Here is a 21005-nt window from a genome sequence, read left to right as displayed (position 1 = left end):
ACCACCCTGAGGGGAGCGGGGAGAGGCCTTAGACCCGGGCCAGGCCCATGGGCCCCTTAGGCTCAACCATCCCCTTCTTTGGCGGGATGACTGCTTCCTGCTGCCCGAGGACCCCTGGAGAAGAGAGGAGGCACAGTCTGGGCATCTGAGCGCCCTGCTGCCCCCACGTACCTGGGGAGGGACTCTCTCCCAGGAACCCCTACCGCTTACCTGCTGCTGCGGCCACAAAAGCTGCTCCCTGGGCCTTCCCTTCCCAGCCTGGGTGGAGCAAGGTCTAGCCTGGGTCACCAGAGATGGGGAGAACTGAGGGTCAGAGGGAAGCAGAGGGAGGGAGCTACATTATCAGTTAAATCAGGGCTGGCACCAACAATTTCCCCCTCTCTCCTTAATTCCCGAGAAGTCTAACCTAAAAACAATAAATTCACCTTCCCCTGAATCAGATTCTGCAAACATGTTCAGCCAGCCTCTGCATCTGGGCAAGCTGTGGGCCACAAGACTCCCAGGGTAAAATCTGACTGAAATTCTGAAGGGGGAGCTGGAGACAGGCCGCTTGGGAGGAAACCCTGCCCTCCTCACCCATTCTTCTCCCCCCACAGGACATTCCTTTCTTTGCTTCCACAGGGGCTACATCTCATCAACATTCTAGCGCTTCATCCCCTCACAGAGCACGCCTCCCCCTTTCTCTTTCCTTGATGGAACCTCCCTGTGTTGGTCCCATTGGGACAATCCAGGCCGCTCCCCATCCCAATGGATTGATCCAAATCACCGTGTCCAGGCCAGTCTCCCCCCTCCCCAACAATGGACACCACTTACGGACGGGCGCTGGCGGCCTGTCATTGCGATGCAGGCTCCATTTCATGACCCCTGCCCATCAGCTCGCCCCTCTCCACACTGTATGCACACTTCTCAGCTCCCCCTCCCCCTGCTACCCAGAGGGCCAGCCTGTACCTCACTAAGGGTCCTCAGTTGTAGCTGCTGCCCGTGGGCCTCCCGCAGATGGCCCCCAAACCAGGCCTGGCGGTGTCCCAGCAGCTCCGGCCCCTGCCAAGGCACGGCCTTTTCTCAGTCCAGGGCCTGCATCCTCTGAAGCTGGGAAAGGCAGGAAGCAGGAGGTACCACGGGCCCACTGCCTCCCCCTCTCATTGTCCACTGAGCACGTGGAGGGCAGGGGAAGGGGACAGCTTCCTTCGGTGTCCTTAAAGTTGAATGACAGTATAGGGGCAGGCCTGAGGAGAAGGGGTGTCCTCTGGCTAATACTCACCCAGAGGAAGAAGCTCCAGGCCCCTGGGTCTTGGCAGCTTGTCCCCAGCGGCAGCAGCAGGGCAGTGTAGGGGGCAGCTCACAAGGGGCCCTGCTCCCCATGGCTCTCAGGTGGGAAGGATGGCACATCCAGGCTGGTCCCTGCCCCTCCACCCCACCCCCACCCCCACCTCCACCCCTTCTCTGGGCCTTCTCCATTGTGTCTGCCTGAGAGGGGCTGTTCCTACTGATGGGGAATCATCCCCAGCAACTGGCTGCCCTGGAAACTGTTCTTAAGGCCTCCCCAAAGTGCTTTGTCCCCCACCCCACCCCCTGGGGCTAAATGCAGCAGTCTCCCTGCAGCAGGGTCACTATGTTCTCCATGAGTGGGCAGGGCCCTCTGGCCCAGCTCAGGGAGTGGTTCTGCTTCTTCCGGGCTCTTTTTTTGTGTGGGTCTGAGGAAACAATGACTCTGCTGGAGACACACTTTATTTCTACTAGGAAACAAAATATTCAGGGAGGTAAGCATGCAGGGTCTCGCAGGGGGACTGGGGCGATGCTGGGCCGAGCAGAGGAAGGGCTCTCAGAGGACAGAGCTGGCCACAGGCAGCACTTCCTGACTCATGAAAACGTCCAAGTCCAGGCTGGGGTCTTCTAAATCCAGCTTCAGGAATGTATCCACCAAGGTCTGGCACCTGAAGGGGGGAGAGAAGAGCAAGACTGAGCGGCGGGGGGAAGAGAGGTGCGGATCTCTCAGAAGTGGGGAGCAGCTGCAGCCCAGGAAAGCTGGGCCCTTGAAGGTGGGGGGAACGTAGGTAGGAAGAAAGAGGGGGTCTCTGAGGGATAAAGGGCTGAAGGTGTGCACAAGAGGGTCCCTGAGAAAGGGAGGAGGGACCAGAACAAGGCCCCTGGGCCACATGCTCACTTTGTCAGTTGAGTCTTCCTTAGCATCTCATTGGCGGGCCTGATGGGGTTTCCACTGCGGATCAAGTCTGAGACCTAGGACCAACAGGAAGGCGAGGGAATTGGCCGAGAGGAGAGGAAGTACGGGTCAGAGATCTCGTGTGGGCTCAGAACCCGGGTCCCTAAGAAGACGGAAGGGGCTGAACGTTTCCAGTGCATCACCTCCTTGCCCCGAGCGATGAGCTTGTGCGGAAGGCCGGCCTGGGCAGCTGTGTGGGAGGCATGGCTGGCGTTGGCCACCCCTTCGCAGATCTGGTAGAAGAAGACAAGGTCGCCCCCATCTTCACAGGTCTCCATGGTCTGAGGCGAGAATCCAAGGGGACATTGCAGTCCTGTCGCCTGCCCTGAGACACCGGCCCCCGCGGTGTGGGGGAGGGGAAGACTGGAGGACCACTCAGCCAAGGGGGCCCTGGGGGCCACATTGGCTTCCTCACCAAATACTGAATGAGGGGTCCTTGCGGCAGCAGCTGTAACTGCACGAGGCTCAGAAAGTTGGTGGCCACCAAGATCTGGGGGCAGCTGGGTCCGAGTGCCACCCAGTGTCGGAGCACTGCCGCCAGAAGCGCGAGCCCATCCACCTGTGCAGGCGCAGGGGTGAGGGTGTGGGCCTCTGTACCCCACCCCCCACTGTTCCCCTCTCTTTCCCCGTCCTGCTCCTTCAGCCCCCTCCATTTCCATCGCCACCCCTATCCCCCCTTTTGGGTCTCTGATCATGTCCTCCCTCACCGTGTTGGTCCCCTTCCCAAATTCATCAATGAGGACCAGGGAGTGCTCAGTGGCATTGTTCACTGCTTTTGCCACCTGCCGGACAAAGGACGGTTTGGTTAGCACCCGCGAGAGGCCTGTACCCACCCGAGCAGAGCACAGGGCGCCATCAACAGCACTTGTACGTGTCTGCACTATCACGCCACTACGCCCTTTGTGGCCAGGCACGTGTCTTGCCCGTGCGTCCGTTTTTTGACCAACGTGCCTCGCCAGAAGCAAAGGTTCCACGGAGGTGTACCACATGGGTTCTACCGGGCTCCCAAGCGGGTGTTCCCCACCCCTCCTGTAGAGGGCGTGCAAGCGAAGGAAACGGTTTTCCTGCTCTGAGCATTTTTCAGGGTGGAGACCCCCACCCACCCCTGGCTTCCTCTGACCTGGTTGAGGTCGATCATGAAGGTGGAGAGGCCGAGGGAAATGGATTCGCAGCTATGGATTCGGGTGAAGATGGCGTCCACTGCCCCGATCTCCACGTCCTGCGCTGGCACAAAGCTGCCCACCAGAGCCATGAAGGTGATCAGGCCGACCTGGACAGAAGGGGACGGGAGGGGCAGCGGCTCGCTGGGGCCTGCGTGCATGCTGAGGGTGGGAGTGACAAGGCCAGGAGGACTGGACACGGCCCTAGAACATGTTGTTCCTCTCCTCTCGGACTTGGGAAAGGAAGGCGCCCCTTCACAGATGGGGCAGACCATGCACCCCTTGGGAAGAACTAGCCGCTCTGGTGGAGAACAGGTCCTGTGAGGTCTTTTCATGGGGTACAGAGCTGGAGGGTCCTGGTTGGCCAGTCAGCGGGGGTGGGTGTCGGAGGCATGGGCAGTGGGGTTCCTCTCACCTGTTTGAGGTATATGCTCTTCCCTGAGGAGTTGGGCCCTGTGATGACCTTGATCCTCCCGTGGTCCCCTCCACAGTCTGCAGAGTTGGGCACGAAGGTGCGGGCACAGAGTTCCATCAGAGGATGTCTAGGGGGAGGAGAGGCCCTGCTCTAGCCCGTGGGCCCCAAAGATGAAGCCCAGGCCGGCACCTTCTCAGTTCTCACCTGCCATTCTGGATCCGCACGCCACGGAGTCTGGAGGAGTAGCGGGGCCTGGAGTAGCCATAGTCCCGGGCAGCGCTGGCCAGAGCCAGCAGGACATCCAGGCGGGAAGCGAGGTCCAACACCCGAGTCAAGACAGCTGCCCGTGCCAGCACCTGGCACTGCAGCTGGTGCATCAACAGGGTTTCCTGGTCTGGGAGCCGGTGGGGGAGGGAACGTGGAGTCAGGGCAGGGGAGACAGAAGCAGAGACAACGGAGAGATCTACAGAGAGTCTTGGAAACAGGCTTGCAGATAGATACAGTCTGGGGGCCCTGAGAGACCCTCAGAGGAGAATACGTGGAGGCAGAGTAACGGCAGGAAGAGAAAGAACCTGTTCGATATACCCGAAGCTGTGTCCCCGCACCGAGCCCAGCTGCTGGCTTCTCCTCACCCCGGATCTCACAGTGCAGGTCCCCCAGCAGCGCATCCAGCTCCTTGGTGCGAGCACTGCGATAATGCAGCTTCTCCTCCGACAGAAACTGGACACACAGGGCCCTGAGCTGCAGGCTTGGCTCCTCCACTCCTTGCCCACCTTTCTAGCCCCACCGCTGGGAGCCCTGCTGGTGTCTCCGTTACAAGTGGGGCTGGACTTGCTACTCGCGTAAAGAGGTACCGTCTCAGAAACCCACCGGGACAGTTCTACCCTGTTCTAAAGGGTCACCGTGCGTTGGCATCGGCTCGATGGCAGTGGCCGTTCAGAGCCTCCCTTCCAGCCTCCCACCCCTGCAGCTCTCCCCTTGGTCTCAGAGCAGGTGAAAATCCAAAGTAAAACTAGGGTGCAGAAGGGGTGCGGTCTTCCTCAGCTCCTGACTCATTTTCCGTCCCGCCCCGCAGACACAGGTTGAGCAGCTCACCATGAAGTCCAGTCCCTCGATCTCAAAGTCCCTGGCCTCTACCATGAAAGGCAGGCGGGGGAGAGAAAGGAGGAAGCCGATCTAGAGAGAAAGCAGAGCGAGTGACTGATGGGGCAGCTTCTCTCCCTAGTGTAAGCCCAGAGCCCCGGGGCAGAGCCACCAGAAAATGTTGGTGGTCTTTAGACTTCCCCCGCCCCCGACATATTCTCATCTGCCAGTATGTCTCTCCTAAGTCTCACGCCCCTCTCAGAAGCCCTGGAGTTCCCCGGCGCACCCTCACCAGAGGGATGTAGATGACACTGCACGAAGGGATGCGGGGGTCCAGCGTCTCCAGCTCCTTGCGGGCCACCGCCGTGAGGAAACTGGGGAGTCCCATCAGCTTCCGTTTTTCTAGAAGGGTAGCCGGCACAAAAGGAAGGGTGGGTGGGTTCATCTTCCGACCCTGGTTACTAAGATGATGCCAGTGGGACCCCCATCATGGGCAGCCCTTGTGCCGGGGCTCATAGGCCCATCTGGACGCCTAACTCACTCTCATCAATTTCAGGATCTATGTTGGGGAGCACGGTGAATCGGTTTTCAGCAAGACTGCCCTCAAAATCCACCTAAGGAAACAAAAGGCCCATTCCCCGCCCCCAGCACCATTACTCAGCTGTCCTGGGGCCCCAGCTCCCTGCAGAGACCCTGCTTCAGCCCTCCCCTCCAGGTAATCCTGATGCTCCCCCACTGCCTCCTGCCATCCCGATTTTCACTGACCTCAAAGAATTCCATACTTTCCCATCTTCCACATTCCCCAGACCCCAAACCCAAGCTCCCTGCCATTGTGTCGCCTCGGACTCAGTGACCCTACAGAACAGGGTGGTGCCCCACCTGTGGGCTTCCAAGATGGTTTTTACAGGAGTCAAAACCCTCTCTCTGGCAGAGGGGTTTTGAACTACTGACGTTAGCAGCCCAAAATATAATCACTACGGCACCAAGGCTCCCCACGCCCCCCAACCCCTCTGCCCCCAACCCTAGTCCCTCCCAGTTCTCCAACCCACTTCTCTTCCCCCCCCACCCCCGTTCCCCCGCAGGCCATCTGCCTCTCCCCTCTCTCTCACCACTTTCCCGATGAGGCTGGCAATGTGGTGCAGGTCATCGGAGAACTCCTGGGCAATGTCGCGGAAGAGCTGGATGGCCTGGGGCAGGGCGCGGCAAGCATCCCTCAGGCCCAGGGCACTGTACACAGTCTGCGGAGAGAGGGAGGGCGCCGGGGAGGCGGTCCACAGCCAGGCCCAGCTGAAGGGAAGGGACAGCGATGGACTGACTGAGAGGAACAAAGACCAACGGGGCGGGGGGGGGGGGGGGGGGGGAGAAAACACAACAACACAGAGACCTCAAAGGCAAAGAGAAACCATGAGAGAGGAAATGGCAGCCATCTGTTAAACTCCGTGACAGGCGCTATCCTGACCACTAAGTAACATGTTGGCCTTGTCCCAGAGGAGCTCACAGCCTGGAGAGGGTGGGGGGCATACACTCAGAAGACTTAAAAATAGAATCCGTGTGCTTTATTAAAAAAGAGAAGCGATTCCTGAGCTTGCCCCTAAAATGGGCCTTAAAGCAAAGGGGCACCCGCAGCACCTAGACTGTGATCCTGAACAGCGAGGGCTCCTGGGAGAGATGGCTGACTCCGCGTCAGAACCAGACACCAGGGAAAGAGCTGGTAGATGTTAGTGAACAAGGAAGCGATGGCGGTCTACTGAGGTCCTGTTTAAAGCTGCTGAAACCAACTGACCGGAGATGGGAGTCATTTGAACAGGCAAAAAGTGGGGGGGCGGGGAAGGCCCAGGGGCTGAAGCACACCTGAGTTTGTGATCCGGGTATGGCTCCCTTTTTGAAATCCTGCTTTAGATGCCACTTTGCTTTAATGAAAGACCCATAGGTGTGCTGAAGGAGCCCTGGTGACTTAGTGGTTACCCACTGGCCTGCTCATGCCAAGGTCAGCAGTTCAAAATCACCAGAAGCTCCAAGGGAGAGAGGCAGGGCCTTCTACTCTTATGGAAAGTTAGTCTGCATAACTCAACACAGCGGTACTTCGACCCTGTCCTACAAGGTCGCTCGCTGTACGTTGCAATCAACTCGATGGCAGTGAGTTTGGTTTTGATTGATATGTGTGTGTGTTCTTACTAGCCGAAAGAAAGCTGAAGATTTTCACTTTTATGCAAAGGGGAGAAAAGTAAAGCTAGCGCGCAGCTTTCCAGTGAGCCAGTAAAGAAGTGGGGCTTTCCCTCCAGCAATAAGAATGGCAAGGGCTCAACATGTGACCTCCTCCCTGGGGGACGGACAAGACAACAGAGAAGGGGGTGAAGGGAGACGCCAGACAGGGCAAGATATGACAAAATAATAATCTATAAATTATCAAGGGCTCATGAGGGAGGGGGGAGTGGGGAGAGAGGGGGGGAAAAAAAGAGGACCTGATGCAAAGGGCTTAAGTGGAGAGCAAATGCTTTGAAAATGATGAGGGCAAAGAATGTACAGATGTGCTTTAAACCATTGATGTATGTATATGTATGGATTGTGATAAGAGTTGTATGAGCCCCTAATAAAATGTTTTTTTAAAAAATGGCAAGGGCTCAATAGAAAGTAACTGTCTAGGAAAGAATGATGCTGTGCAAATATGCCTGAAACAATTGATGTATGGATTGTAATAAGCATTGCAAGAGACCTCAATCAAAGAGAAACTGGAAAGAGAAAAAAAAGAATAGAGTGGGCAGGATCCTTCCCCCAGGAACATGTGCAGCACAGCCAACTGTCAGAGCTTTGAACTGTGGCTGCACACCTTATGTTAGCATTGGCTGAACCAAAAACCAAGCAAAGACCCTCACTGCCTTCAAGTCAATGCCGACTCACAGCGACCCTATAGGGCAAGGTAGAACTGCCTTTGTGAGTTTCCAAGACTGTAACTCTTTACAGGAATAAAAATTCCTTCCCTCCCTCAAAGGGCCTAGTGGTTTCGAAGTGCTGACCTTGCACCCCAACACCGCCCTCCCCCAGAGTTTTGCTATTTGGTGGTTCTTTTGGGGGTCTGGGAAAGCTCAAAATGTTTCCCCTGTACACGAATGCTAATAGAGTCTCCTCTTTATTGCCATCTCATGGCGTGCTCTCCTTTCAGATGGGGAGGTGGGGAACCTGGCCTGTCAGCAGCCCTATGAAGGGCTCATGGGCCACCTTGGAGACTACCACAGAACTTGTTTACTATTTTGATAACTAGTCAGTAAAGGCAGGAATTGAACGAAGCCGCTTTCTATATGAGCTGTATCACTGGACAACCAAGTGGTCGAGGGGAGGAGATTGCTCGTTACAGAAGCGTTCCGGCTAGTAAAAGAAGGAATGGCACTTCCAAGAACGTGACTTTCCAGCCCCTAAAGAATTCGTGATTCAGGCATTCCACATCACAGGTTGCTAACAACACAGACAGTACATCCTCACTTAAGAGAATCTTGAGAGGAAAAAAACAAAAGTCAAACCTGAACCTGTTAAGTGTCTCGATTCCGCTATTAATTTCTAGAAAACAGAGGTGAGAGGGGTGTGAAAAAGACCCAGGGGAAGTAATCAGCAAAATCCAGACAAAAGCAAACTAGGCTAAATCATCAGGTTTCCTCAAGAAATAATAGCCAGAATCTTCCTGAAAGGCCTGATGGCAAGACTTCGGCACACATCTCACAAACTTTGAACATGCTGCCAGGAGAGACCAGTCCTTACAGAAGGATATCATGCTTGCTGACATGTGGAGGGGCAGCAAAAAGCAGAAAGCCCTAGATAAAATGGATGCCTGACAGTAACAGGAGAGAGGAGACAGCTGGAGAAGGAACCCACAGATGGGGGAGACACATGAGACCTCATCCCATGGTCAGAGGTTAATTATATTTGGATCCTAATTCTAACAAACCATAAAAAAAAACCCATGCCATCGAATTCACAAGTGGAGATTTCTACATCCGATATTGGATGATATTAAAGAACTGTTTGTTGTCAAGTAAGATCATGGTGTGATTCTTCTTCAGAATTATTTTCTTTTAGGAATCACAGAAATCTTTATGGATGAAATTACATGATGGCTGGTGTTTGTGTCACATTGATTCAGGAAAACCATCGGGGTGAGGCAAATCCCTGCATCTATTGTCCTGATATAATCTTTAAACCTTAAAAATGCTCCTGGAAGTGTTCTTTAAACCAGGTAATGGTGTGGCTTAATTAAGAAAGACGGGTTGCCTTGAGCACTGTGTTCACTGATGAGCTCTTTCTATGGAATCAAGGGAGAAAGATGAGGCTTTCTACTCCTAGAAAGAGTGCCCATGTCTGAAACCCACAGGTTTAACAACCCCCCTTCCTATAAGGTTGCTGAGAGTCAGAATCGACTCAATGGCAATGAGCATGTTTGTTTGTTTGAAGATGGGGTCAAACTGACCATTGCAATTGTGGTTCTGAGAGTCTGTGTTCATGGAAGAACAACTCAGACAACTCAAGGAACGCAGTCAACGTCATGGGATCGCACAGGTGCACACTGTTGAATTAGTATTCTGCTGCGTGTGTGTCCTTAACAACAAATTCAATAAGCATCCAGGAAGGTGAAAGTACGGAAACATATAGATAAAAAAAAAGATTAGCATACGTAAGCGTTGAAGGGGTTCATCATTCTATCTTTGAGATTTTTCATAAATTTTTTGTTTTTTTAAATCTTTTTATTGGGGGCTCATGATATAAAGTTATTTTTGGTTTGTTTTGAAGTGTTGGGGTGAAGTTGGGGCAGGGTGACCAGAATCCAGGGAGTCTAGAGCAGACACTGAGGGGGCTCAGTCTGGGCTCTGGGTTTCAGGAAGGGAAGCCTTACCTTGTATAGAACCTGCCAGTCACTGACTTTGGTGTGGGATAACTTCATGCGTCTCAGAATCAGCTGCAGTCAGACAAGAGGACAGACAGCTGCTCTTTTCCCTCCCCGACCCAACTCCCTTCAAGAAGTGCAAGGGCCACTATCAGCCCTGAACCACCTCCCCCAGCCCTGCCCCCCAGCCCTGGGCATGAAAACTTCCTGCTCACAGGCACATTCTTGATGTGACCCAGCAGCCGATGCAGTATCTGAGCCATGTCCTGATTCTGAGGTAGCAGGAAAAACTGAATGACTTCCAGACGGGAATTTAGCTCCCCCAGGTCTCGAGTTGGGCGTGTGAACCATAGCCTGGAAGGGAATGGGGGTAAAAGATCCTGATTGCTCTTGCTGTTGTCTGGATCTCAATCTGCCAACATGGGTGGCTGGAGGCCCTGAGAATTTCGGTAGTCTATACGAAAGGAGGCCTGGTGCCTACATGTTGGGCTACAAGGATAAAAGTTTGAGACCACCAGCTGCTCCTTTGGAGAAAGATGAGGCGTTCTAATCTCTTAAAGATTTAAAGTCTCAGAAACCCACAGGGGCAGTTCTACCCCGTTCTAAAGGGTCACTTGCTATGAGTTGGAATCAATTTGATGGTAGTGAGAAGAAATAGAAACTCTTGACCACAGATGGTTTGAGACAAGGCAGGACAGGCCAATCAACGGATAAGCCTACTGCTGTTGAGTCAATTCCAATCCACAGCCACCCTTCAGGACCAGGCAGAATTGCTCCTGATGTTTTCCAAGATTGTACATCTGTTCGGAAGCAGACCATCTCACCTTTCTCCCAGTTGGTGGGCTGAACCACCAGCTTTTCCCATTGCTTAACCCAGGGCCCCTGAGTCTGTGAAAGCCATCCCCATTTTGGAAAGGCGACGAGTCTCTTCTGAAAACAAAGCTTGGTTCTACAGTCATATCACCCTGAATGTGCCCGTTCTTGTGAAAACAAAGCCCGGGTGTGTCTGACACATTTGCTGCTGGTGTCGTTCCATGTAGCTACTGAAAAGCACCTGGAGTGAGCATGACTGCCTGCAGGTTCCTGTCACCACGGGCAGGAGCATGTGTCGTTCCATGTGGATGTGTGGTGGAGCGTGTCAATATTTGAGATGAAGAGCAGTGTGGTGAGGTATTTCTGTGCCAGCACTCCGACGACTCTCTCTCTCTGGCTGAGTAGGAGGGGGTGAATCAATATCCGCTCATCTTTTTTAGCTGTGAAATTAGTCTTTTGAGGTTCTTCCTGGGAAAAAGCATCATGGTCCCCATGTGAAATAATGATATGTGGGCGCATAATCATGGTCCTCTCTGCAGGACAGACAGAAGGATGAAGGAGGGAGGCCTATCAACGGATACAGACGTTTGTAACTTTGTGTCAGAGGCATTGCTTAAGGAGTCAAACTCACAGAAACAGATGTCTCGCCTGAACTGCCCCATCTCTCTGTGGCTATGAAGAGTATGAGAATCGGTAGGAGCTTGTGAGCCCTGGGATTTTTGTTAGGTGCCGTCCTGGTCCTGTTGGTTCTGACTCGTTGCAATACCATCTGGTCCTGCCGCATCCTCACAACTGTTGTCCTGTTTCAGCCCACTGTTGCAGGCACTGTGTGATCCCATCTCGCCACGGGCCTTCCTCTTTCCTGCAGTCTTTCTACTTTCCCAAGCAAGTGTGATGTCCTTTTCCATTTCTAAATCACAGGAGGTCATTAGGTATTCCACCTTGGTCCAGAGTCAAGGTGTGGAGGTCTTGGGGCATGAGGATGTGCACCTCCCACTGGGGTCTGTGGCCAGTTAAGTCTGGGCTAGAGAACGCCAGGTTACAGTGAGGCAGGGTCTCAACTCAATTCCAAGGTAGGTTTCCGAACCTCTCTGCTGGTGGCCACAGAGGGGTCCGGCCAAGGCAGGGCAGAGCACTCTGCGGGTAAACCCTCTGCCACTGCACCGGTTCTGGCTCACAGCCGTCCTGGAGGGCAGACTAGGACTGCCCCTTATGGTTTCCAAGTCTCCAAGACGAGGAATCTTCTGGGGAGCAGACAGCTCACTTTCTCCTGGCTGGTGGGTTTGAATCACCGACCTTTCACACTGCTTAACCCACTGTGCCACTAGGATGCCTCAGTCTGTGAATAGCTGTTCCCATGTAAGATTCACCAAGCTAACTGACTTGTTAAAACAACCACCTCGCTGTCTCTGGCTCATAAATGGCTAGTGTCAGAAGGCATCTTGGTGATTACCTAACCCACCGCCACTCGCCCAATTGTGACCCATAGTGACCCAGTATAGGGATTCCCCGGCTAGAATCTTTTTCAAAGCAGACAGCATAATCTTGCTCCCTTGGACAGCTGGTGGATTTGAACTGGTGACCTTGACCTTACCCAACAGCACCACTAGATACCTAAAAAAATGAAAGGAAGCAACACCACTCAAACTCACTGCCACCAAAACAATTCTGATTCACAGTGACCTTATATGGGCAGGGTAGAACCAACCCCGTGGGTTTCTGAGACCGGAACTCTTTCCGAGAACAGAAAGGCTCCTTTTTCCTCCTGCAGTGTGGCTGGTGGTCTTGAACTGCTGACCTTGAGGTTAGCAGCCCAACACTTACCCAACAGTGCTACCAGAGAGCTAGTCAAGCCAAGCTCCCTCATAGCACAGCCAAGAAGACAAGCAACTTGTGTAAAGTCATGCTGCTGGTACACAGCACAGCTGGCTCTCCAGTGTGGGTCTCCAGACCACAGGAATGTCCTAGTGACGGCGCTCTTCCAGGCACACTATGACGTTCAGTCACCTTCCTGAGGCTCTGTGGAGTTTTTGGCAGCTGGGTCATCCATTCATCATCTAGGTTATGCTTCAGTGCCGTTCCAGACCCCATCTGGGGGACCCGTATTCCTCTCCCACTCTTATCTAGGTTGTCTCTTCCCTCCCATCCCACTGAGCTTAGAGAGCTGCACCTGAAGCACTGGCACTTTGTGGGCAATTAAATTACGCCACCAATTACCTGGAGGTGACCTCAGAAATTATTCACAATGAACCTCTGAAAGATACCCATGGCAGGGCGGGTGAGGTGGGGGAAGAATTGTGTCCCCCGTGGCGCTGCGTGTCAGGCACTAGGCTGCTAACCGTAAGGCTGGTGGTTCGCAGGAGCTCCCGAGAAAAATGAGGTGGTCTGCTGCCATGGAGATTTAGTCTCCAAAAGCCCTTCTGTAGCGTTGCTGAGTCTGAGTGGACTCAGTGGCAGTAGGTTTGGGGTTTGTTGCTGCTGTTTAGGCTAGAGAGACTTCGGCTCTGCGAGCTTAGAAGAGGGGGGGCCGGTGCCTTTGAGTTCACACACCATGCTCCTCCACTGAGCGCTGCCAGGTACAAGGCCAGGCGCCAGGCGCTAAGGTAGCAAGAACGGCGAGGGCACACAGTTCCTTCACTTGTGAGGGCGGGCAGACCCACAGACCGCTAGCTCTCACCTGTGGTGCTAGCGCAGCCAGAAGAACATAAACAAGCACTAAGTGCGCACACAGGCGGGTGGGTGGGTGTCAGCCCCCGACAGGTGCCTTGTGAAAATATCGCCAAAAAGGAGATTGTTGTGCTGCACTTTGGAGAGAAGGTGAGACTTTGACAAGCAGAGCACCGGAGAAAGACTTTCTGGAGGGAGCAGGCCCGGTGCTCCAGAGTGCCTGCGCCCCAAAATGATTGGAAAAGACAGTGGGCCCTGAAGGGAAGGGTTTGGGGTAGGGCAAACCTGGACATAAATGTTGGGGGTAAATGGGAGGGGCCCTGAGCGTCCTGCTTCAGAGAATGCCTAGATTCATCCTGCAGGGAAGTGGGAGGCCTCCTGAGGTTGAGGTTTGCTTTGTTGTTGATGTTGTTTTGTTTTCTGTTTAAGCTGTATGGAAAGCAGCATGGCATTGTCGGATCTCTGGGTTGGAATAAAGAATATTTTAGCAAGGGTGGATTGAAAAAAAAAAAAAGACAGACTAAAGGCAGAGACCAATTTAAGAGCAAATTCAATACTCCAGGATAAAAATGATGCTAGCCAGAATGAGAGCGGTGGCTGTGACATTTCAGGGTCAAATCAATAGGCCTTAATGAATAATTGAATAGAGAGAGTAGGGGCTGGGCGGGAGCCATCCGACCAAAATAGCTTGAGAAACTCGATTGCCAGCAATGCCAATAACCAAGACAGGGAGGCAGGAGGAGAGATGGGTCTGGTGGGTGTCTGTTCCGAGTCTGAGCTGGCTGGTGAGGATCTCCAATGAGCTTCCCACACACAGAGCTAGGGACTAGAGACACAGGCTGGCTTTGAGAGCCATCAGAGAGGAGCTCCGATCTGAACTGTGTGTGATGTTTCCATTGTCGTGGAGGCATTCCGTGGGCACACTAGTGCTTCACGGGTGTGTTTCTCCTGCTGGTATGTGCGCGAGTCTGGGGAACCTCAATGGAGGTGTGTGTGTGTATCTGCTGACCACAGAAATGAGGCTAACACTAGCTACCAAGGGGGTGTTGTTGGTAGGATTAAATGCACTTTGCCAGCCCTGGGCAAAAGGCAATTGCTATCATTACTAGATGGGCGTAGGGCCAGTGTGTGAGTCTGTGTACAGTAGCAGTATAGAGTACACAGTGTGTACATGAAAGTTGTGTAGTATGCACATGAGCCACTCACCTGAGCAGCTTTTCTCCCCACTTACAGCGGCATCTGTTGAGGATTCCTGTCGGGGAGGGGAGGGGAGGGTGTGGTGGTTAGCAGCAGAGACCCAGAAAGGAATGTGTGGGTGTGGGCGTTGGACAGGCTGGCTGGAGGCGTTGCCCAGATAGATACAGGACACAAAGGTAGCCAAAGCCGGAGAGCGTGGCTGTGGTCACCTGCCTGAGCTGGGACTCCTATATCAGCCTTGGCAGTGACACTCAGGCAGGAAATACACTGAGCAGGCAGACTTTGCCTTACAAAGAGCCCAACACACATATGCAAACATCAGACACAACCGGTCCACTGAGGCCTGCAGAGTGAAACCAAGTAGATACGGGGAGGGATGTGTGTGCAGCGATACCCCTAACACACCCTAAAGTCAAAAAACAAGTGATAAAGTCTATGCAAATCCTAGTCAAGCATGTCCATACCGGGTCTTTACACCTGGGGCCTTCCTAGAGTCCCCAATGGGTGTCTGAAGTGGAAACATTCAGACAAACCCTGAAAAAGACTATGGGTTTGGTAAACTAATAGTCTATGTGCAAAGGACACGGCACCCTTACGGGGCATGGGGAGAAGCCCCAGCTCAGAGGGGACAGAAAAAAAAGAAAAGAAAAAGCCAAACTTGCTGACTCACAGCGAGGGCCAGGCGGGTTTCCAAGCCTGGCATTATTTAAGTAGGCAGCCCAGTCTTCTCCCATAAACCTGCTGGTGGTTTCAAGCTGCCGACTATGGGATCGCAGGCCAGCATGTAGCCACTGCGCTAAGAAACCTAGCTCGAGTGGAGGTGACCCCCAGCAGCGGGGGTAAAGTAGGAAGGGAGGACTGGGGCACATGGTTGGAGGCCACAGCCTTTCTGGCTAGATGGGGGAAGATGAGTCACACCTACCAAAAAGGCTGAGCCCCTCCTTCAGACCTGTGGCCACTTTGTACACCGAGGGGTGAGACTCGCTCTTAAATATCTGCAAAACGCTGTCGGAGAAATGGAAGGGTCTGGGGTCACCGAAGGCTTGAGTTTTTTAAGACGTTGGGGTGTGGGGACTGAGAAAAGGGTATGACACATTCTCCTGAGCTAAGTCCTTGATGTGAGGACTGCCCCTCCCTTCTCCAAGCCTCAGTTTCTCCCTTTAAACAAAGAGAGGGAAACCTTTGTGCTTCTCCTGCCTCTCTTCCTTTTCCTTCAAGGAGAGAGATCCTGATAGCCCAGGATTAGGATTAGGGAAACTGAAGCCTCCCCAGGATTATGAGAAGCATTTGGCTTGATCCCTGTCCCACACCAGAGACGGCAGCCTGCCTCCACCCCCATACCTGTAAGTGTCTTGGTCTATGCTCACCAGATGGGTCCTGAGAACAAGACAAACAGAAGGAAGGTGGCTGGAACACCGGAAGTTCGACTCGCCTCCCACACTCACCGTTGAATCCCACCATCTCTGTCATCTTCCTAGCGCGCCACAACCCTCGGGTTCTCCTTTGTGCCCTAGAACCCTTGACCCTGGGGTTCCTGACCCTGATCCTTATTCTGTAGGGGTTACAGGCCATCAAATCCTACCAGGAAATCCTGGTAGTATAGTGGTTCTGTGTTGGGCTGCGAACCACAAGGTAAGCAGTTCAAAACCACCAACTGCTGAAAAGAGGGGGCTTTTTCTAGTAGATTTACAGTCTCGGAAATTCACAGGGGTCGTCCTGCCCTGTCCGATAGGGTCAGCAGAAGTCAGAATCAACTCAGTAGCAGTGAGTTTTGGAATCCCACCAGGTCAATAACCTACAACACAAATTTCTTAAAGCCCAGGATGGGGACGCTGACGTCAGAGGCTTCCAGCTCCACTCCGATTCTTCTTCGACCCAGGAACTTGAGCAGCCCTCCCAGAGCTCGAACCTGGAAGTGGATTCGGGGTCAAGTTCAGTATCCTGGAGCCGGGACAACACCCAAGAAGATGATTTGTCCTCATTTCCAAGGCTCAGGACTCCACCCTAAGTCTCAGGTGCTGGGGCCTCTCTCCAACCTACCTCATCCCAGCCTTATTCCCCAGACCCCATCTCACCGTGAGGAGGCAGTCAAAGGGAATGATGGAGGAGAGGAACAGGATTTTCTCCGTGGCAGTCATGGAGTCTGGGATGAAGGAGTAGTTCCCAGAGAGGAGGCGCTGTTTGCTTATCTCCAGACCTACTTGAGGGGAAGGAAGAAGAAAGAGGGGAGCGGGCAGTCACTGAGTCAGTTCTGAACTAGTTCTGAATCCAGAACTAGAAGAAATTGGAGGGGGGGGAACATGATTAGGATGATGTATATACAATTCTTTAAAAAGCGATTTAACTATAGAAGTGTATGCTATGTGAACACTCTATCGAGAAAACCACCCAAAAAAGGAAAAATAAAAGAAGCCAAAGGTGACCAATAGTTATCATGGGGGAAGGAGGAAGAGGTGTTGCTCAGGCAGCATTGAGTTTATGTTAATGCAGGTGGAATCATTTGGAAATGGATATCAATAATGGTTTTACAACACAAAGAGTACAATCAATGGCACTGAATTATACATGTAGAAACTGCTGAATTGGAGAAAGTTTTGTTGTGTCTGTTTTTGTCCCAATTAAAGAAATACTAACAATCACGTGAAAGCAATGAGGACAAGGAAGAAAACATTCTAGAACTGAATGTGGTGACAATTGTACAGCTCTTCTTGATGTGACTGATTTACTGAATCGTGTGACACGTGGATCGACGGGCTAATTCAACTGTTAAAAAAAGAAGAAGAAGAAACAGGAGATTAACGATCGCACTTTTTCATCCCATTTTAAGAATGAGGCGATGGAAGCCAGAGAGATGGCATGGCTTGCCCAAGTTCCCGTAGGCAGTTAGCTGAAGCGAAGAGCTGAATGTTTAGCCTCAGTACGAGTCTCCTTTCATGCTACATATCAAGTAAAGCTATCAGAGAACACAACCTCAGAAAGATAAATGACCCAGGAGGAGACTAAGATAGCTTGGAATAGGGGGCTTTTGATTAAAAACAAAAGGACGGTATTAATGCAAGAACTAATTTAAAAATTAAATAAATGAATAAGAATTAATTGCACTAATGCTCTAGGTCCAAAGCTTATCACAGGGAAGGGGCCAGGAAAGATCTTGCAGAGACTAGTGCTAGGGCCATGGAGGATGCTCAGGTTGGGAGAAGAATAAAGCTAAGGGGGAGAACATTAAAACAGTAGACAGCAGGATGTTAGGCAGGAGGAGAAGGAGTTGGGAAACAGGAATGGGGAATAGAGCAAAGCAAAAGGAAGGTGATACCAAAATCCACACTGGGCAAAAAGATAATTTCCGGTCTCTGAGGCTCTGTGTGCTCCCGGGAAGCTGTGAGGGAGGCAAAAGAGAAGAGGCTATGACCCTGTCCATGTAAGTTCTGCCTCTGCCCAGTCTAGGTTCTAGCTAGAATCTAGTAGATTCCCTCCAGACCCAGCCTGTCTTCTGGAACAGTCCATACCTTGCCCAGTCCTTACCCAGCTTCCCCAGAAACTGTGACATAGTTTCATCCTGTTTGGCGCTTGTAACAATGGACCGAGGACTGACTTCATCCAGAACTTGGAAAGAGAATGGAATCTTAATGAGTAAGATCTTCATCTGTTGACGAAATGGGACCTCTCCTAGCTAGCCTTTTGCACCCTTTGAGACTTTATTTCTTCCCTAAGGGCAAGGAGTGCTGAGACTGGCTGAGCTGAGAGATAGGATGAAAGGTAGAGGCTTGTCTTGGAGACTTTGTCCTTGGCTATAAACTACGGGAAGTGAGAGGTGACTGATTCACAGTAGTACTTTATCTCCAGCACCTGACACATAATAAATACCTAATACATAACCGAGTAGTGAAATGAATTCCTAAGAGCAATATGAAGTGGCTGGGTGTCAACTACTAAAATGCTATACAGAGTGAGTGGGGTTAAGGGCATATGAATATGGGAGATTCACACTGAGCCCCAGAGAATAGGGGGAGTCATGCTTCTGTCCCCACCTCTCTGGAGAAGCTTGAGGGACTCGTGATCCGGGGCATCTGGCATGAAATGGATGGTGGAGTCACTCGTGTCATAGTAGGCAATGCCCAAGAATCCTGAATTCCACAGCACACACAGATGGATCTGTTCAGCAAGGGAGAAACCAAGGTATGTGAATCATTATACCGTCATGATAAGGGGTGTCTTTCCGTCAATTCTGACTTTAAGAGACTCCGTGTGATACACAGTCAAACTGTGCTGTGGGCCTCTTGGTGATCACCGCTACAGAAGGGGCCTTAATGTGGCAGCAGTGAAGCACTTCACCGCTAACCCAAAGGTTGGTATTTCAAGCTGACCTAGCAGTTGCCTGGAGAAAGATCTAGCAACCTGCTCCCTGGTAATCTACTCCTGTAACAATTACAGGCAAGGAAATCACAGAGGGCTGTTCTACTCTGTCACATGGAGTCACTATCTGTCAAAGCTGAAATCGTAGCAACTAACAATCTCAGAAGCAGTTTGCCAGACCTTTCTTCTGCTGTGCCACGAAGAGGTTCCTACCCTATACCTTTAGGCTAGCAGCCTACAGCAAACCATTCTTTTAAAATGAACGTGTTTGTCACCGATGGCTCTAAGTCCATTTCAGTTTTACTTTTCCTTCTTTCCTTTTTTTTTCCTTAGCCACGTAAAGAATCTGGAGGGATTTTTTTTTTAAGCACACGGTACACGTTAACAGGGCCCATCTCAAGAAATGAAATCAACCCAAAGGCCATTTGTAGGCCACTGGAGATCCCCTTGCAGAGGGGTCTCGGGGAGGAGACGAGCCAGACAGGGTGCGATGTAGCAACGATGAAACATACAACTTTCCTCTAGTTCCTAAATGCTTCTCCCCCCTCCCCCTCTCATGATTCCAGTTCTACCTTGCAAGTCTGGCTAGACCAGAGGATGGACACTTGCACACTGGTACAGATATGAACCGAAACACAGGGAATTCAGAGCGGATGATCCCTTCAGGACCAGGGGTGTGAGTGGCGATACTGGGAGCGTAGAGAGAAAGTGGGTTGGAAAGGGGGAACTGATTACAAGGATCTACATGTGACCTCCTCCCTGGGGGTCGGACAACAGAAAAGTGGGTGAAGGGAGACGTTGGACAGGGAAAGATATAACAAAATAATAATTTATAAATTATCAAGGGCTCATGAGGGAAGGGGGAGCGGGGAGGGAGGGGGAAAATGAGGAGCTGATCCCAGGGGCTTAAGTGGAGAGCAAATGTTTTGAGAATGATGAGGGCAATGAATGTACAGATGTGCTTTACACAATTGTTGTATGGATGGATTGTGCTAAGAGTTGTATGAGCCCCTAATAAAACGATTAAAAAGAGCAAATTAATGAAATCAACAATATCCCGTTAAATGCCCCGCAGCACCCCCTGAAGCTCCTCACGCCACGTATTATTTATTTGTACTAATTTTACCAATCTCTGAGGTAGGCATGATCACCCCACCCCCAAATTCGGTAAATGTGGAGCTAAGTGGCTCGGCGGGACTCTAAGGAACCTCTGGTCTCCTAACACTCCATAACGCTCTCCCCTGACATGACCTCGGCCTGCTCGTCCTCGTCGTCGTCCTCGGCCTCCCCAAGGGCCGGGCCCCGGGCCCCCAGCGGGAGGACGGCGGAGGCCGGCTCGGCCCCGGGTCCCTGCGGCGGCGGCGGCGGCGTCCGGCCGGGGGTCGCGCTCACGGAGGCCATGGCCCACGGCGCTGCAGAAACACAGAAGGCGGCAGCGGGTCGGGTCGGGGTTCGCCCGTGAAGCCGCGGGGCGCCGAAAGGATTTCTGAGGAGGGGCGAGGGGCAGGGCCCCAGGAGCGTAGGTGTGGGGGGATCTGATCGCTCTCTAAGGTTCAGCTTGTGGAGACTCCGTCGACCTGGTTTCTGTCACGCAGCGGTTGTCCTTTGTAAGGGCGCGCGATCAGGGGACACGGGGCCCACACAGAGGAGCTGTGCCCTTCCCCCTAGCTTCGCTGCCCCCCAATTCCAGAATTCCTTATTTTGGCAGCCGCCACTCGCGGCGTTTTCCCGCCTTTTCCGTCACCTAGGTAGCGAGCGGCGCGTGTGGGCCTCTCAGAGCGCGGCGGGCAGCCTGTCCGAAGAGCGCGCCGGCGCGAGGGCGGGGTGCGCGCGCACACGTCCCGCCCTCCTGGCTGCTATTGGCCGGAGAGACCCGGATCGAACGAGACGAGGAGGCGGGGACCGCAGGCGCGAGGAAGCTGGATGCTGATTGGTCTGTGCACCTTCAGGGCGGTGCCCTCACGCTTCAAACTTCCCGCCCCCTACCGTTGCTTAGCAGCCGCTGGCCCTTGGCGTTCCTGGGCTGATTGACCCGGGGTGCAGAGAAAGCCTGCAGCCCCGCGGGGGCCCCGCGCTTCCTGGAAAGGGCTGGGGGCGCTGGGAGGGCTGGGGGAGGAGCCCCGCCTTAAAGGGCCAGAGCCGCATTCTTTCTGGAGAGTTAGGCTACCCAGTGACCCATTGCCCCAAGTCCATGCCGCATCCTCTCGGACCCTTAGGACAGAGCAG

General features: G+C 52.8%; 1 protein-coding gene across 1 annotated transcript; it reads right to left on the bottom strand.

Moving 5' to 3' along the window:
* Positions 1-1759: 1759 nt before the first annotated feature.
* On the bottom strand, positions 1760-20548 carry MSH5 (mutS homolog 5). The gene is made up of 24 exons (XM_075554161.1): positions 20031-20548; positions 18455-18578; positions 17949-18029; positions 17740-17802; positions 16502-16623; positions 16226-16335; positions 15768-15803; positions 15349-15431; positions 14436-14481; positions 9965-10103; positions 9759-9821; positions 5989-6117; positions 5421-5493; positions 5172-5281; positions 4892-4972; positions 4429-4516; positions 4001-4190; positions 3797-3923; positions 3342-3491; positions 2929-3003; positions 2637-2780; positions 2365-2502; positions 2165-2238; positions 1760-1934 (listed from the first exon to the last, which is right to left on the bottom strand). Exons 1-24 carry the CDS (start codon positions 20178-20180, stop codon positions 1823-1825), a joined length of 2508 nt encoding a protein of 835 aa, XP_075410276.1. The 5' UTR covers positions 20181-20548; the 3' UTR covers positions 1760-1822.
* Positions 20549-21005: the final 457 nt, after the last annotated feature.

This window comes from Tenrec ecaudatus, chromosome 7, assembly GCF_050624435.1.
Source record: "Tenrec ecaudatus isolate mTenEca1 chromosome 7, mTenEca1.hap1, whole genome shotgun sequence".
NCBI lineage: Eukaryota > Metazoa > Chordata > Mammalia > Afrosoricida > Tenrecidae > Tenrec > Tenrec ecaudatus.
Note: the sequence above shows the minus strand (reverse complement) of the source record. Positions and strands in the feature narration are given on the sequence as shown.

Excerpts from the sequence above, each read along its gene's own strand:
- MSH5 (XM_075554161.1), bottom strand. The coding sequence starts at position 20,180 with ATGGCCTCCGTGAGCGCGACCCCCGGCCGGACGCCGCCGCCGCCGCCG. Across the intron at positions 18,030-18,454 it reads CCTCAAGCTTCTCCAGAGAG|TTCTGGATGAAGTCAGTCCT; the intron begins GTGGGGACAGAA and ends TCTCTTTCCAAG. Across the intron at positions 5,494-5,988 it reads CCAGCCTCATCGGGAAAGTG|GTGGATTTTGAGGGCAGTCT; the intron begins GTGAGAGAGAGG and ends TTGTTTCCTTAG.